The 14,797-nt window shown below is 38.8% G+C and overlaps 1 protein-coding gene across 1 annotated transcript in view; it reads right to left on the bottom strand.

Annotated features, from left to right (window-relative positions):
• Nucleotides 1-14,457, bottom strand: part of kcnn1b (potassium intermediate/small conductance calcium-activated channel, subfamily N, member 1b) — a 49,090-nt gene extending 34,633 nt beyond the window's left edge. Inside the window, exons 1-2 of the mRNA XM_073868062.1 lie at nucleotides 13,415-14,457; nucleotides 3,084-3,536 (exon numbers count right to left, since the gene is read on the bottom strand). Of these exons, the coding sequence (XP_073724163.1) occupies nucleotides 3,084-3,536; nucleotides 13,415-14,311 (1,350 nt within the window). The 5' untranslated portion in view covers nucleotides 14,312-14,457. The remainder of the gene's footprint in view (nucleotides 1-3,083; nucleotides 3,537-13,414) is intronic.
• Between the last annotated feature and the right edge of the window lie 340 nt (nucleotides 14,458-14,797).

Below are 14,797 nucleotides of genomic sequence, written 5' to 3'. Positions count from 1 at the left end.
TTTCCATTGATGTATGGTTTGTTAGGATAGGACTGTATTTGGCCAAGATACAACTTTTTGAAACATTTCTTTTTTCGCTTTTAAAGTTTTCCATATGAGGGTCAGTGACAAAAACGGTTTGGCAAGATGAGAAATTATTATTCTTTTTTTAAAAACTTGTTTTAAAACTTGTTGTAAAAGCATGCATGCAGGTTTATTTCAATGCACAGTGTATTTATGTTAATTTTATGCAATAAAAAAGACTGAATGGACCTGAAAATGTCAAATGGTGTAAGCGCCAATTGTGCCAAAGAATGAGAAATATTTAATATTTTATCCACCTTGATGGCATGCAAGCAGAATCACTAAAACATTTTTTTAAATATAATTTTATTAGTTATTTCTAAATGTAAATTAATTTTTTTTTAATATTTGTCCTGACATATGCTGAAAACAGCTCTGTTTTTTAAATAATCTTAAAAAATGATATTACACTAAACTAGATGATTATATTTTATTGCACATTTTTTAAAGAATATATTTATATTTTATTTTTTAAAAAGTACTACCAGTTACACCACATTGACATTTTTGCAATTATCCCCAAAATATTCTTTCAAAATGAAATAAAACCAGAAATTTTAGGCTTTTTTTAGAGTATGTATCTGCAAATTTATTTTGAAACGTTAACCCTTTTACATTTAATTTATCCATACGGACACAAAATAATTAACGTCACGTCATTGACCCATGAACACATTTTACTAATGATAAATACATTTTTAAATATTTACATTGAAAATGTACAAAATATTTACACTTGATGGTATGATGATCTTGACCCATACCATGTATTGTCGACTATTTCTACAAATAAACCCGTGCATACTTATGACTTGACTTTTGTGGCCCAGGGTCACATACTGTATTGTCCTCACTTATCTCTTTTGTTTGGCTTGCTGTTTATGTAAAGCACATTGGCCAGCCTAGTAAATGTGCTATACAAATAAAATTGAACTTGAACTTGATTTTCTTTTTTGATTTGAGGCTTTTAATATAGCTGAGGTCATTAGGGATTTTAAATAATTTATTAACAATATAATTAAGTGCAATGTTTATTATCTCGTTCAGATCAATTCAGGTCTTTTGTATAGAATCAATACCTGGGGATTAGAAGAGCGCAGATGCTTATATATAAAATGACGGTGTAATTGGTAAGAGTGTGTTATGGGGCGCTCACTGATCTGATTAATGCTCTCCGATGCCTCTTTCCATTAAGTCAAAGATGAATTTATGCTGTTGTGTCTTTAAATGGCCATAAACAGATCAATCCCAGACTTCAAACTGCGGCAGAATGTAATTGCATGGTATGAATCAAAGCATTAAAGATGAAATAAGATGTATAAAGCTAATTTCTAGTGAAACATGCAATATTTTGTTATCCATTGCATTGTTTTACTGGACTATTCTCATAAAACAGCAAAGCCCTGATCTTATCCAGCAATACAATGTATTCTATATATCTTTAAAACTTTTTTCTTCCCCTATGTCTGTACTTTATTTAGTACTATGTATTTAAAGTCGCCATGAAATGGAAGTAGCGATTGTCTTATTTCCCCTTGGTGACGTATATCAGAGTGAAACGGCTTCTGAAATGAAAATAAAAGGTAGGACTGGACTTCAATTCGACCATTGAGAATTGATTGGATTGTTGAAAATTGGGTCGCGTTGCTATTTGCAAATCGTATACGATCTTTTTCTGGACCCCACCCACCTGCCATACTATATGACTGGAAGTAAAAAGAGATCGTATTGAGGAGGGGAAGAGATTATGAGGGCATATGAATTAAAAAAATACCACAATATTCCAAAAAGGTTTTTCATTTTAGTTTCATTGTGACTTTAAGGGTATAGTTTACAAAAAAATTAAATTTCTGTCATCATTTTCTCGCTCTCATGTTGTTACAAACCTGTATAAATTTATTTTTTCTGATGAACACGAAGGAAGATATTGAGCCCCAAACCGATTATGAGCCCCATTCACTTTCATAGCAGGAAAAAAGAATACAATGGAAGTGAATGGGACTCATTAATGATTTGGTTACAAACATTCCTCAAAATATCTTCCTTCGTGTTCATCAAAACAAAGAAATTTTATACAGGTTTGTAACAACATGAGGGTGAGTAAAGATGCCAAAATTTAAATTTTTGGGTGAATTATCCCTTTAATGTAAAGGTGCATTGCAATAAAGCAAATTTATAGAAATTAAATTGAATTAGGGATCCACGGTATTAAAGGGAAATGTTATATGCAATAACTTGCTAAATTAGGCGGTATACAATATGTTAAAAGTTCAAATCTATTTGAATAAAATAAAATTGAAAATGATATAACATAATACGTTTCACATTCGTTCTGGGAAAAAAAGGATTACTCTCTATCTCGCCAGTCTCTCTGCTATGTGCATCTGCTGTGTGTGATAACTTGCTATGTGCAAGTCTTAACTTTTTGAAGTATTAAAATTATTTAGTTATTGCAAACCATTCGGATATGTGTATTGCAATATGTTGGAATAATAGCAATACACTGTATTAAATTAAAAGTTGGATCAACGTAAAAATTACTTAAATTAGTAACATTTAAAAAAAATGTTAACTTATACGTTTGAAAAGTACGGAGCCCCTAAGGGGACATGGAGCAAAAATTAAATAAAGATTAGTTTCGCGTGCGCACATGAAACTATCGCGTGGCACGTGAATCTATAGCGTGCGCATGTGAAAGCGATAATTTCACGTGCGCAGGCGATAGCTTCACGTGAGCACATGAAACTAAATAAAAAAAAATTCTGCACATGAAGGCTTCGTGTGAGCACATGAAACTAAACTTTAGATTTTTTTGCGCCAATGTCATCTTAGGGGCTCGGTAGAAAATTGAAAAATACTTTGTAAAAAAATTAAGTAATTTTTTTTTTACTTTTTTTAAGTTATTTTTTTAATTGGTCCAACTATTAATTTTTTACAGTGTATATCATGCTGCCCTAACTTGAATCAAAGTGAATTTGGCAGACACCTCCAGTGAGTCTCATCCAACTCTGAACTTTTACCTTTGTGTAAACTCCCCAGGAGAGTTCGGTCTCTGTCACCATTACGACAATCCCAAACATCCCAAAAATCAGGGCGTAGTCACTAAGGCGCTTGCGTTTCTCGAACAGCACCCTCCGGTGCCCGAGCTTATATCCGATGTCCCTGTTCTTCTTATGTGGGGCGGTGCAAGGTCGCGGCCCCACCAGATTCTCAGTGGACTGCTTACTTGCGTCGTCTCTGTTCCCTTTTGACACCACCACCTCCAGGCCAGACGTGTGTAGGGTTTGTAAAGGCTGCGTTTCTGAGTCCAGCTCGGCCAGGTTCCTCCGGGACGCCCCCAGACTGCTGAGTGGTCTGACTATACCTCCATTGTACTTGCAGCTGTTCATGGCTATCTGAGGATAATATGAGCCACTTTGGGACAGCGAAGGCCGCGATCCAGCATGGCTCACTCTGTTGGCATCCACATTCACCTGCCAGAAACAAGAAGATATAGATTTTAGCATTGCCTTTTGTGTCCTGGAGTTTATGTACAGGCTGACAGCACTGCCAGTTCACTACAATTAGAATTTAAAGGATGTTTTGTTATATAATTACATTATAAATGCAGACATTTATAAATGCAGGGTTTTGTGGCAAGATGAGTGTACGTACTGACAGTACTGACAAAGCCTTCTGAAATCTACACTATTTACTTCAGCAGATCTAAGATAAAGATTTACGTAACCGGTTATTTTATGAGGTCACAATATAAAAAATCTAAATGTCCATCATTTTTTCAAATAAGTTGCAACAAGTGCTCATTTTAAAGTTTATGTTTTTTTTTGTTACCCAGTAAGCAATAGCGTAATTTCGCTGTCTACTATAGACCCAATACAGTCCGGATATGAGTAATCCACTTCTAGCCAAAATAGCCTTGAATGTGGTAATTATTGCCAAAATAACGTCTATGGTTAGACGTCCTAAATTTTTACTGACAGCCCAAATGTTGCCTTGTTTTAGCCTAGACGTCTGGGCTGTGTTTGTCATTAAAACACAAAATTGCTTGCTGGGTACTAAAAACAAAAAAGGCTCTGAAGTACAGTACAGGCTAATTCAGTTGGAAGTAATATTTCTGGTGTCCTTGTATTACCTGTGTCTGCTATTTTAAAATACAAATGGAGCAATAGACATAATGAAACCGCACCGAATTATTGACTGTGTCTCAGATGAAAGAGCTCCAGTGAGCTCGATTGCAGTACATAGCAAAGCTGCTGTCAAAATTTTTACTTTCTCCAATGCCAACAGTATGCCACTTGCCAAAATGAGATCCTTTTTCTATCAGGGCCTGAGGGAACCGGCAGTCATTTGTGTCATAGTGTTTCTTTCTGTGAACTTTAAAGTACAGCGCTAAAATCTGTTCCTGAATGATAACTTGAAATATTGACATTCTCCTAGGTTTAAAACACGATTTATTGCTCGGAAATTGCTCTTTTATAGCCTAGGAGAGTTCACAGTTATGTTTACTACTTTAACTATCAACTTTGGCTCAGACACATTTCATAAATAGAACTCAAAGAGTAAAAAAAACACGATTGTTGACATACAGTTGATGTAATGTCAATTCTGTTACTGCCGCTCCCTATACGCAGAGTACGCAGTTTGCGTAGGGCACCAACTCCCCCGGGGGGCACCATCTCAGTTGCTTAGAAAATAAAAAAGTTTTATTCTGTATAAATATGAATCACAACAACATACATACAAACTATATGACGTTATATACTTTTTTTTACTATGAGTAAGCCATAATACGCCATCCGTTTGCACACTAACACACATGTCACAATTGATAGACAGCTATGCCCGGTAAGACAGCTTTCTGTCTTCAAATGGAAAAGAAAAGTCCAAAATAAAACCTGCGCATCACTTTCAGGTCCCTTCACAAGCCTGTGAAAATGTATAGTTTTTTGACCACCAACTCATCTGATGATTTAAATAGTATGTATGCTGATTTAAATAGTATGTACTAATTTCTAGGTATCACGTAACTTCAATTGTTTAAAGGTGCAGTGTGTAATTTTTAGAAGAATCTCTTGACAGAAATGCAAAATAATATACAAAACTACATTATCAGGGGTGTATAAAGACCTTTCATAATGAACCATTATGTTTTCATTACCTTAGAATGAGACATTTTTATCTACATACATCTAGGGTCCCCTTACATGGAAGTCGCCATTTTGTGCAGCCATTTTTCTACAGAAGCCTTTAAAAAACAATTTTTTTACTAAGTTGTCTCAGACGATTACATGTTTGTCCGGTGGCGGCTACCGTAGCTTCTCTATGTGTTTGCAAAAGCGAGGGGTGAGCTGTGGACTAAGCCGTTGGTTGCAATTCGCAACCTCACCACTAGATGCCGCTAAAATTTACACATTGCACCTTTAAATGACATTGTTGCGTTTTGAAGCATGGTAAAGATATCTCTGCTAAATACATTCATTGTTTTGTAAAAAGGCCCCTACTTATTATTTGAATTAACAAAACCTACTTAACTAAATGCTTGAGTGTTAAATCAATCAAACACCTGTATTACTGACACAGGGTTCCCACACCTTAGTTAACATCAAATTCAAGGACCTTTCAAGGACTTTCCAGGTCCAATACCCTCAAATTCAAGGACTAAATGTTGGGACACATTTCAAGTGAGAGCAAGGTTCCATCGTGTTACCTTTTGAGACACATTGTAACAGTTCCCTTTCGAGGGAACTCGCGCTGCGTCACTGCGGTGACACTTTGGGGACGCCTCCAGGGGTAAGTGCGTCTGAATGTGTATATCAAAATCAAACAATTTTTGCATAGTTGTGTGAGACACATAAAAAAGTCTCGGGGTACACATCACCGGCTTAACGACAAAGACAGGGTGACGCGGAAACCAGGAAGTATATAGGTATCTGAAATATTGCCAAAGACGAAGTTACAGGGAGGCAGGAAGTATGGCAAGGGAGACACAGTGTCTCGTTCCCTTCTCAGGGAACAACAGTTACATACAAAACCCGAGACGTTTTCATGTGTCAAACACAATTATGCAAAAAAGAATTTTGGTATAAATTAACATACAGAAGATATCAGCATTTAAAGCGAACAGTTTAGCACATGTGCTTAAAAAGTCTAGAATTTTTATGATATTATCCTACACTACACAGGAAATAATATGGCTTTTGCATAAAATAGATTCATGCACGTTCAATGACCTGTATCTATGCATGTATATTTTCTAAAACTTCCCAGGGCCTAGAATTTCCCCCCAGATTCACAAACTTTCAATGATTTCAAGGACCCGTGTAAACCCTGCATTGAGAACATAACCATACATACCAACTTTTACTTTTGTTAATATACTCTGCTGTTTTCTTAAAGCTGACTTTTATTTACATACAAGAAAGACATTTAATAATCCTCAAAAAATACTGACGATTAGCTTTGTCACATTAGATTAAGATGAAGTCCATTAGCTACACAGTTACAGATGCAGAAATACAGGCTATAATATATAATTGCATATTTGTATAAATGTAGTTTGTGTTGCTGTCAAAGTACACTTATAAATGATAACAATAGCATTTTAATAAAGCTATATTCTCGCACATACTATAGTTGTGTGTGGTTTTGCTGGGGTTTTTTTTACTAAAGGGTCCCTGTCTGTTACTGTAACTTTGTTACCAAGGTAGAGTAACAGTGTTGACAGTATGTAACAGAACTGACAGTCATACACAACACTCTCTCTCTCTCTCTCTCTCTCTCTCTCTCTCTCTCTCTCTCTCTCACACACACACACACACACACACACACACACACACACACACACACATGACTGTCAACACTGTTAAAGGTGCATTGTATTAAAGGTGCCCTTACATGGAAGTCGCCGCCATGTTTCTACATTAACCCTAAACGTACAAACTGTTCTACAGAGCGTGTTTCATCCCTACATTGTCTCGGGCAATGAAATGTTTTCCTGAGGCGGCTACCATATGCGTTTTGAAATTGCGGGGTGAGCTGTTGGTTGCAATTCACAATCTCACCACTAGATGCTGCTGAAATTTAAAGACACAACCTTTAAGCCCAGAGTACTCTGTTTTTTTCATATGGCGAATGCACAGCCTTGCAAAGTATAGTCAGAGGTGGAAAGCAACGAATTACATTTACTCACGTTACTGTAATTGAGTAGTTTTTTTGTGTACTTTTACTTTTTTGAGTAGTTTTTCAAATCTGTAAAAAAAGCAAGGTGATAAATACGCGCAACGGCTGATTGATGAGCGGGGGAACGCGCAAAAAGAACCATGGAGATGGACGAGACAGGCGCGCGCTAATGCAGACCCGCCTCAGTTCAAACCTTATGAAAGAAACCCCTGGTCATATTTAAGCGACCACTTTCCACTGACGCGAAGCGAGTGTTTCATTCCTATGAAAGGTAGGATTCATGCTCTCGAGTACGAAATTGCCGACCGGCCGGGGTTTTACCGTTCATTTGCACGACGCGTTTTTAATACCATGCGCATAATCCTCCGCAGTCTAGCAGAGAGAGAGAGAGAGAGAGAGAGAGAGAGAGAGAGAGAGAGAGAGAGAGAGAGAGAGAGAGAGAGAGAGAGAATGAGAAAGAAGAAAAAAGGTCTGACATCAGGTACTGTGGTCAGGGAAGCTAGAAGACAATAAACGTGTCAAAAGTATATAGCCATGGCACTCATCTCATTATATGCTCATTTAAACTATATATAGTTTAATAAAATAATGTATGTTACCAGCAATACATCAATTACAACCTTACTATAGTGATTGCATTTACTAGCTGCTGACCACCTTCAAAAGTGCATAACTCACATGTAAAAATCATTAAATAATTCCATAAATGTTTCTTAGTTTAAAAAAGCTTTTAATTTTATTAACTTTTTATTATTGCACTTTAATTGTAAAGATGCTCCTACAATTAAAAACAACTAGTTTGAGATTTATATTCCCTTGTCGTTTTTGAACTATACTAGAATCCTCCACCTCTTCCCGCTGTAAAAAAAGTAACTTTTTAATGATTTACTTTTTACTTTTACTTGAGTAGATTTTTAGACCAGTAACTTTACTTTTACTTAAGTAAAATATTATTAAAGTAACTTTACTTTTACTTATGTACAATATTTTAGTACTCTTTCCACCTCTGAGTATAGTTTATTTGGCTTGTACGTGTACATATACACTCGACAAAATGCAATGCATCTCCTGGGCTACATACTACATTCTCCTGTACACAACCAATGCATACGATGTACGCGGGTATTGCAAAAATCTGCATGTACGCGTTCACTCTTCTGATGACGAAAATTGCTTTGCGTGCACAGTACGTGGACCCACGCATATGAGTAAAAAGTGGACCATACTTTGGCCTTTACTCTACTTTGGTAACAGTCTGACAGTAACAAAATTAACACTGACTAGTTAGGATAACATGATATCATGATTTTCAACTACAAAAGAAACTTTTCACACAAAATATTAGATTGTTATGGCCTGTAACATCTTGTGATCCACGATAATGATATTAAAATAATTAAAAATATAACCATTTGAATAATATCACCAATGCATATTAGTCACTAAAGGACATCTATTCATCTCCGTCTATCCCACATAGTGTCTTTTTCCATGCAACAGACTAAGTACCTTTCCTGCAACAGCACTTTTATTTTCCCAACCTCACAATTTCACATTCCACTAATTTTCTATATTGACCAATATTCTCCTCTGTGTGCGTCAAAGCTTAAGGGCCCTTAGACGTCACCCTTCCCTGCTTTCCCATTCCCTTCTCTTTGGCCCGTACAAATCCAATTTAGCAAATCTATTTTGACATTGAATTTGCACTCATTCAGATATGCCATCAGACTCCGTTCTTCTGGTTTCTCCCTGTAATGAAACGTCTGCAGCCGACCCGAAAGCTGATTACAGATTCTGCTATTCAACGTTCTCCTTTCTAACTGCTAGCTTTCCATGATCAAAATGTGATATTTACACCCAGAAGTCCTCACCTATGTAACAAACACTCACGTCAAGGCCTGGACAGTATTCAAGATGAAAATGGGCCACACACATTAGTAGGGACCTGTAGTCAGGTACAAGAAATCCATCACTTACAATTAAGGGTTTTCTTACTATATGATGTTTTTTCAATTGAGCCCTGAATATTATAGAGGTTTTGAGGTTATGCTTATTTAAGGTCTGGGCTAACACTGCCCTATTAATACACATTGTCAGAAAAATGGTCAATTAAAGGGTTAATTTAACCAAAAATGAAAATAATGTCATTAATGACTCACCCTCATGTCGTTCCAAACTCGTAAGACCTCCGTTCATCTTCAGGAAACAATTGTTTAAGATGTTTTATATTTAGTCTAATAGCTTGTTGACCCTTCATTGAAAATCTATGTGCGGTATACTGTCCATGTCCAGAAAGGTAATAAAAACATCATCAAAGTTGTAAATGTGACATCAGTGGGTCAAGTTAAATTTGTTGAAGCATCAAAAATACATTTTGGCCCGAAATTAACAAAAATTACGACTTTATTCAGTATTGTCTTCTCTTCCGCATTGGTTGTGAACCGCGTGCACTGCAGTGACGCGGCTGACATGTTATCCTCAGACATGTTTGCAAAGTTTAAAAAAAAAAAAACTCGGGCACACACAATAAAAAATTGGGGCGCACCAGATAACAAGTTGGCCACGTCGTACGTCAGCAGCGTCACTACAGTCTCGTGCACGCGGTTCACAACAGACCCAGAAGAGAAGACAATGCTGAATAAAGTCTTAATTTTTGTTATTTTTGGACCTAAATGTATTTTCGATGCTTCAACACATTATAACTGACCCACTGATGTCACATGGACTACTTTGATTATGTTTTTATTACCTTTCTGGACATGGACAGTATACCGTACGTGGATTTTCAATGGAGGGTCAACAAGCTCTCAGACTAAATATAAAACATCTTAAACTGTATTACGAAGATGAACGGAGGTCTTACGAGTTTGGAACGACATGAGGGTGAGTCATTAATGACATTATTTTCATTTTTGGGTGAACTATCGCTTTGATGGTCCCAAGCTGTCACTGGGGCAAAACCCTTCAAAAAGGTCATAATATGTACCATTCAGTTACAGATATGTATACATTTGGAACCAATATGTACCTTTGAGGTACTAATATGCACTCTTTCATACCAATATTGCCCTATTGACAGTGGGTTGTTTTATTTTTTGACAGTGTACTCACAATATCTCAGCAAGAGAACACCTTGATAAATCAGGGGCGTAGCCACGAGGGGGCCTGGGTGGGCCTTGGCCCCCTCATTTACATATCCGCCCCCTCAGATTTCCAATTGCTTAAAATAAAATAAATTAAATAAGAAAATCTTGATTTCTTAGTCTGATTGACAGCTGTTTTCAAACTTGATTGGATTAGCTCATGTCACGTCTTGTTGTGCGTTACTTATGCTGTCATCTTCGCATGAGAGTTCATTAATATTCAGTGACAATGGCAGATGACGCGCAAAGTACAATATTACGCTTTTTCAAAAAAGCACGGAAAAATGGCCGAGAAGAAGAAAATGTGCCATCTATATTATCCGAGTCTACTTCATGTTCTGTTGAAACGGTGAAGTAAATATGCTGTTTTAAATGTGTACAGGTGCTAAGCTGTTTTATTTATAGGTGTTAAACTATATATAGAGTTGCCCCCTCATTTTAAGATGGGACCCCCCAAAAATAAAATTCTAGCTACGCCTCTGTGATAAATACTGGAGAAGTTTAGCCAAGTATGGCCAACAATAATATTGTAGTTTTGCACTGAAAAACATCACTCACCTTTTCTATAAAAAAGTACAAATCTATTGTTTTACTAATGTTTCACATTTAAATGTACGCACAGATACGCTCATAAAAGACTGAAATGAATGTTTCAAAGTTGCAGGTCCGATTCCCAGGGAACACATCCACATACTGTACTGATAAAATATAAGTCGCTTGGGGAAAAAAGTGTTCACCCACCGAATACATAAATGTAAACTTAGTCATCATGTTGGTTCGGACCTGCACAATTTCCAAAAGTAATGCTTTTTTATAAAATCTTTGGACATTTAATGGAGGTCTCAGTTGAGTTTTATGTAAAGATCTGAAAATGTCTGAAACTCTAGAGACTTAAAAGAGATTATTGTGTAAAAAAATCCTTGCAATTACAGTAAATGGACTGAGGATATCAGTTTGCACATACTGCCTAACGTCTCCTTTATTGTTCCAAGAAAGAAAGCGATTCATGGCTTTATAATAAAACTGTGATTAAATGATGACAGAAATTTTATTTCTGGATGAATTATTCTTTTAGCTCCTAATATTAATATCTCAAGATGCTGCCTATAAGTACATAATCTTACATTTACATGCATCAATTTGGCAGATGCTTTTATCCAAAGTGACTTAAAGCTATGCATTTTATCAGTATCTGCGTTCCTTTGGTTTGAACTTGCAACCTGTTACGCTGCTAATGCAATGCTTTAATGCAGTGGTTATCAAACTGGGGGCCAGTGTGCCAGGGGACCCCGATTTTATGACATTAATTTATCATGAATTCTGTGTAATTAAAGCTCGGAGAAAAAAAAGATGCTAACCAACAGCACTACATTGTATAATTTAATAGGTTTGGTTTAATTACAATTGTAAGTTTTAGAATATTTTCTTTGGGGGTCCGCGCCGGGATGCACAGTACTCAAGGGGGGATGCACAGTACTCAAGGGGGGGATGCACAGTACTCAAGGGGGTATGCACAGTACTCAAGGTGGTCTGCACGCCAAAAAAGTTTGAAAACCACTGCTCTAAGAAACTAAAAACAGGAACTCATAGTCATCTGTATATACCATCTCTGCAATACGGTTTGACACAGCCTGACATAGGCATTGCTGATAGCCCTAGGCAGTTTCAGTTCAAATATACACAGAGACAAGAGATCTCAACCAATTATTCTCTCTACAAATTACACTTGATTAAGAAGCAGAACAGCAGCTGCAAAAAAACAGCATCCGCATGCCTGCTCGCTCATACCGAACCAGTCATCCCCGCAACATCCAGGGCGCATCCCAGTGCTCACTTTACCTCATATGCACAATCCAGATGCTGCACTGTGTAACTCCCTGTGTAAATATTTACACAATTACACCCCCTGTGGTGAGAATTCTGCATAAATATGGTTTTCGGGAGACTTGTACAAACAAATGCGCTTCCAGGGGTTATTTTCCTTACCGCAATCACTCATCAGCAGACTCTGAACTGTATGTTTAGTTAACGATTCAATAAATTAAAATTAGGCAAATGTCACATTGTAAACTTTTTCAATGCAGCCAACCACATAAAGCATTATGGGGGATTTTAAGAGATGAGACTGGTGATGCAGCAAACCCCCATCACTGCTGTGTACTATATGAACTAAACTGCTCCTAGTGTCTTTCCGCTCTGGCTAGTCTAACCCGCCATGAATAAAACAGGCCTGAAGTACATGTTAGTGTCACTCAAGGGGGTTTTCCCGCAGCTTACATGGGCTGAAAATGGAACAGTGAGGCAAAAACAGGATTGGCTCTTCCTTAAAGAATGAGTGAAAGTGATTTGCCTTTTCTGCCCTGTGGTTCTCTCTGGGAATTTATTTTCAAAAGATGCTTTGTGATAGACAGACAGACAGACAGATCTATAAAAAAACATTTGTAAGGTGTGACTCAGATAATAAAGTATACAAATTCTAATGCATACTAAGACATACTACTACATATTAATGATGAGACACAACAGATGAATAAAGAAATGATACGTAGATGGACAGACAGACAGATAGAAGAAAAATAGATGGATAGATATATAGATAGATTTTCATGAGACACATGATATAAATGAAGAAATGAATGAATGCAGAGATGACTTACAGTACTATGAGAGCTCTCAAAACGCCATTATGGGAAACATGTACAGCCTGTTGAAAGCACTCCCCGACTGTTCTCATGCTTCAGATGTTAACACACACAAAAAAACACAATCTCTAGCATGCAAACCCCTCCCTATGCATCTATCATATCGACATTACGCGCTAAAACGGCAAGTGATTTGGCAAGCATGACTTCACAGTACAGCTCGCGTCTTCTCGCGAGCCGATGCCTGCGCATTAGGGCACATTGCTAAAAATTGGCCACCTGTTAAGCATCAACTTCACAGAGCGCGCGCATAAACGGTGCATATTTGCGTGTGACGTATACGCAGTCTGTCTATGCACAGTTATTAGTAAGCATGTGCGATTTTACCTTGTGCCCTTCGTGTCTGCGTTTACTCTCCTCGAGCCCCAAGCGACTGTCGGATGACAGCGGGCTGCTTTTACTCCGCGGTGAAACCGAGTCTCCCTGACATCTATCAGGCGTGAACGCGCGGGCGTGACGGCACTGTCGCTCGCCTGATCTCTGGCTGTCGTTGTCAAGGAACCGTCGTTGCCATTCCGTATGGGCTCCGCGCGCCTGTTGCAGCTGTTGTTGTTGTTGTTGTTGCTGCTGCAGCAGCAGCAGCGCGCACGGCTGCTGACTTTGAAGCTCCCCGGATCCCCGCGCGCAGCAGCTGGGCAGGCTGCTCCTCACCAGCCGCTGCTGCTGGACCTGCAGCTGCGGGTTCTCGCTCGGCTGCAGGTTCGCCTGCGGGTTCTGCGACAGCTGTGGATGCGATCCGCAAACGCGCGAAGAATGCTTCCTGCAGAGATGGTGAGCGCACCACGCGCCGTGCCGCGGATTTCCCGTCTCCCGACACTGGTTGCGGGGGGAGTCGAACCTCTCCGCGTGCGTGGTGCTCTGCTGGCGAGTTAGGGAGTGTTTACAACAACAGTCCTCGAGACTTGACTGTTTTTTCACTGGTGGTGGTGCTGCTGTCTGACCGCCCCATTGCAGGTCGGACTGGTTGAATGGACCGGCTTGGTTCTGATGGTTTAGGGGCGGCGGAGGGGTGGTCGGTGTGGTGGCAGCGCTGCTCTGGGCTCCCGCGTGATGGTGGTGCTGATGGACAGCTCCCGGGTGTCGATGCTGCATCCCCCCCTCACCTGCGGCTGATTGCGACTGCCGCTTTGCGTTGCAATGATCCGGCGCCCTTTCGCTGCGTGTGGCACCGGTGGAGTCCAAAAGGCCCGTTTCATTGGTGGGTTTGACCAAGACCAGCCTCATCGCGTCACCGGGGCGTTACAGGGAGCGCCGCCCTCATGTGACAGTCAAAGTGATTATATGAATGAGCTCACCAAGATGCAGAGCAATAACGCGCAGTACTTTCTGTCAAAGTGCATAGTGTCCATCTACTACTCTACTGATGATGGCCTAAAAGTTGCTGACACAAATCCTGCTGGTTCAATCCCCTGTAGTGAAGACCAATGAACTGAAATACTAAAATCCTGATGGAGCATCCCATTAGATAAGCCTTTCAGTTTGGTCGGGGTGAATTGTCCTCACGATTATAGCGTCCTGTAAAGGGAACTCTGCCATGTGGAAACTTTATCTTGACCATTACGACAAATGTAGTCCAGAACTGGCAGTCACATAAATTGTAGTAATCCTTGTGAGGCACTGAATCCATCTGATGGTCTGACAGTCATGAATGTCCAGATCTGCAAACAGATGAAAAAATGAAAATATATATTAATTCCTTGCTCAACGCAT

Source organism: Misgurnus anguillicaudatus, chromosome 5 (genome assembly GCF_027580225.2).
Source record: "Misgurnus anguillicaudatus chromosome 5, ASM2758022v2, whole genome shotgun sequence".
Lineage (NCBI taxonomy): Eukaryota > Metazoa > Chordata > Actinopteri > Cypriniformes > Cobitidae > Misgurnus > Misgurnus anguillicaudatus.
Note: the sequence above shows the minus strand (reverse complement) of the source record. Positions and strands in the feature narration are given on the sequence as shown.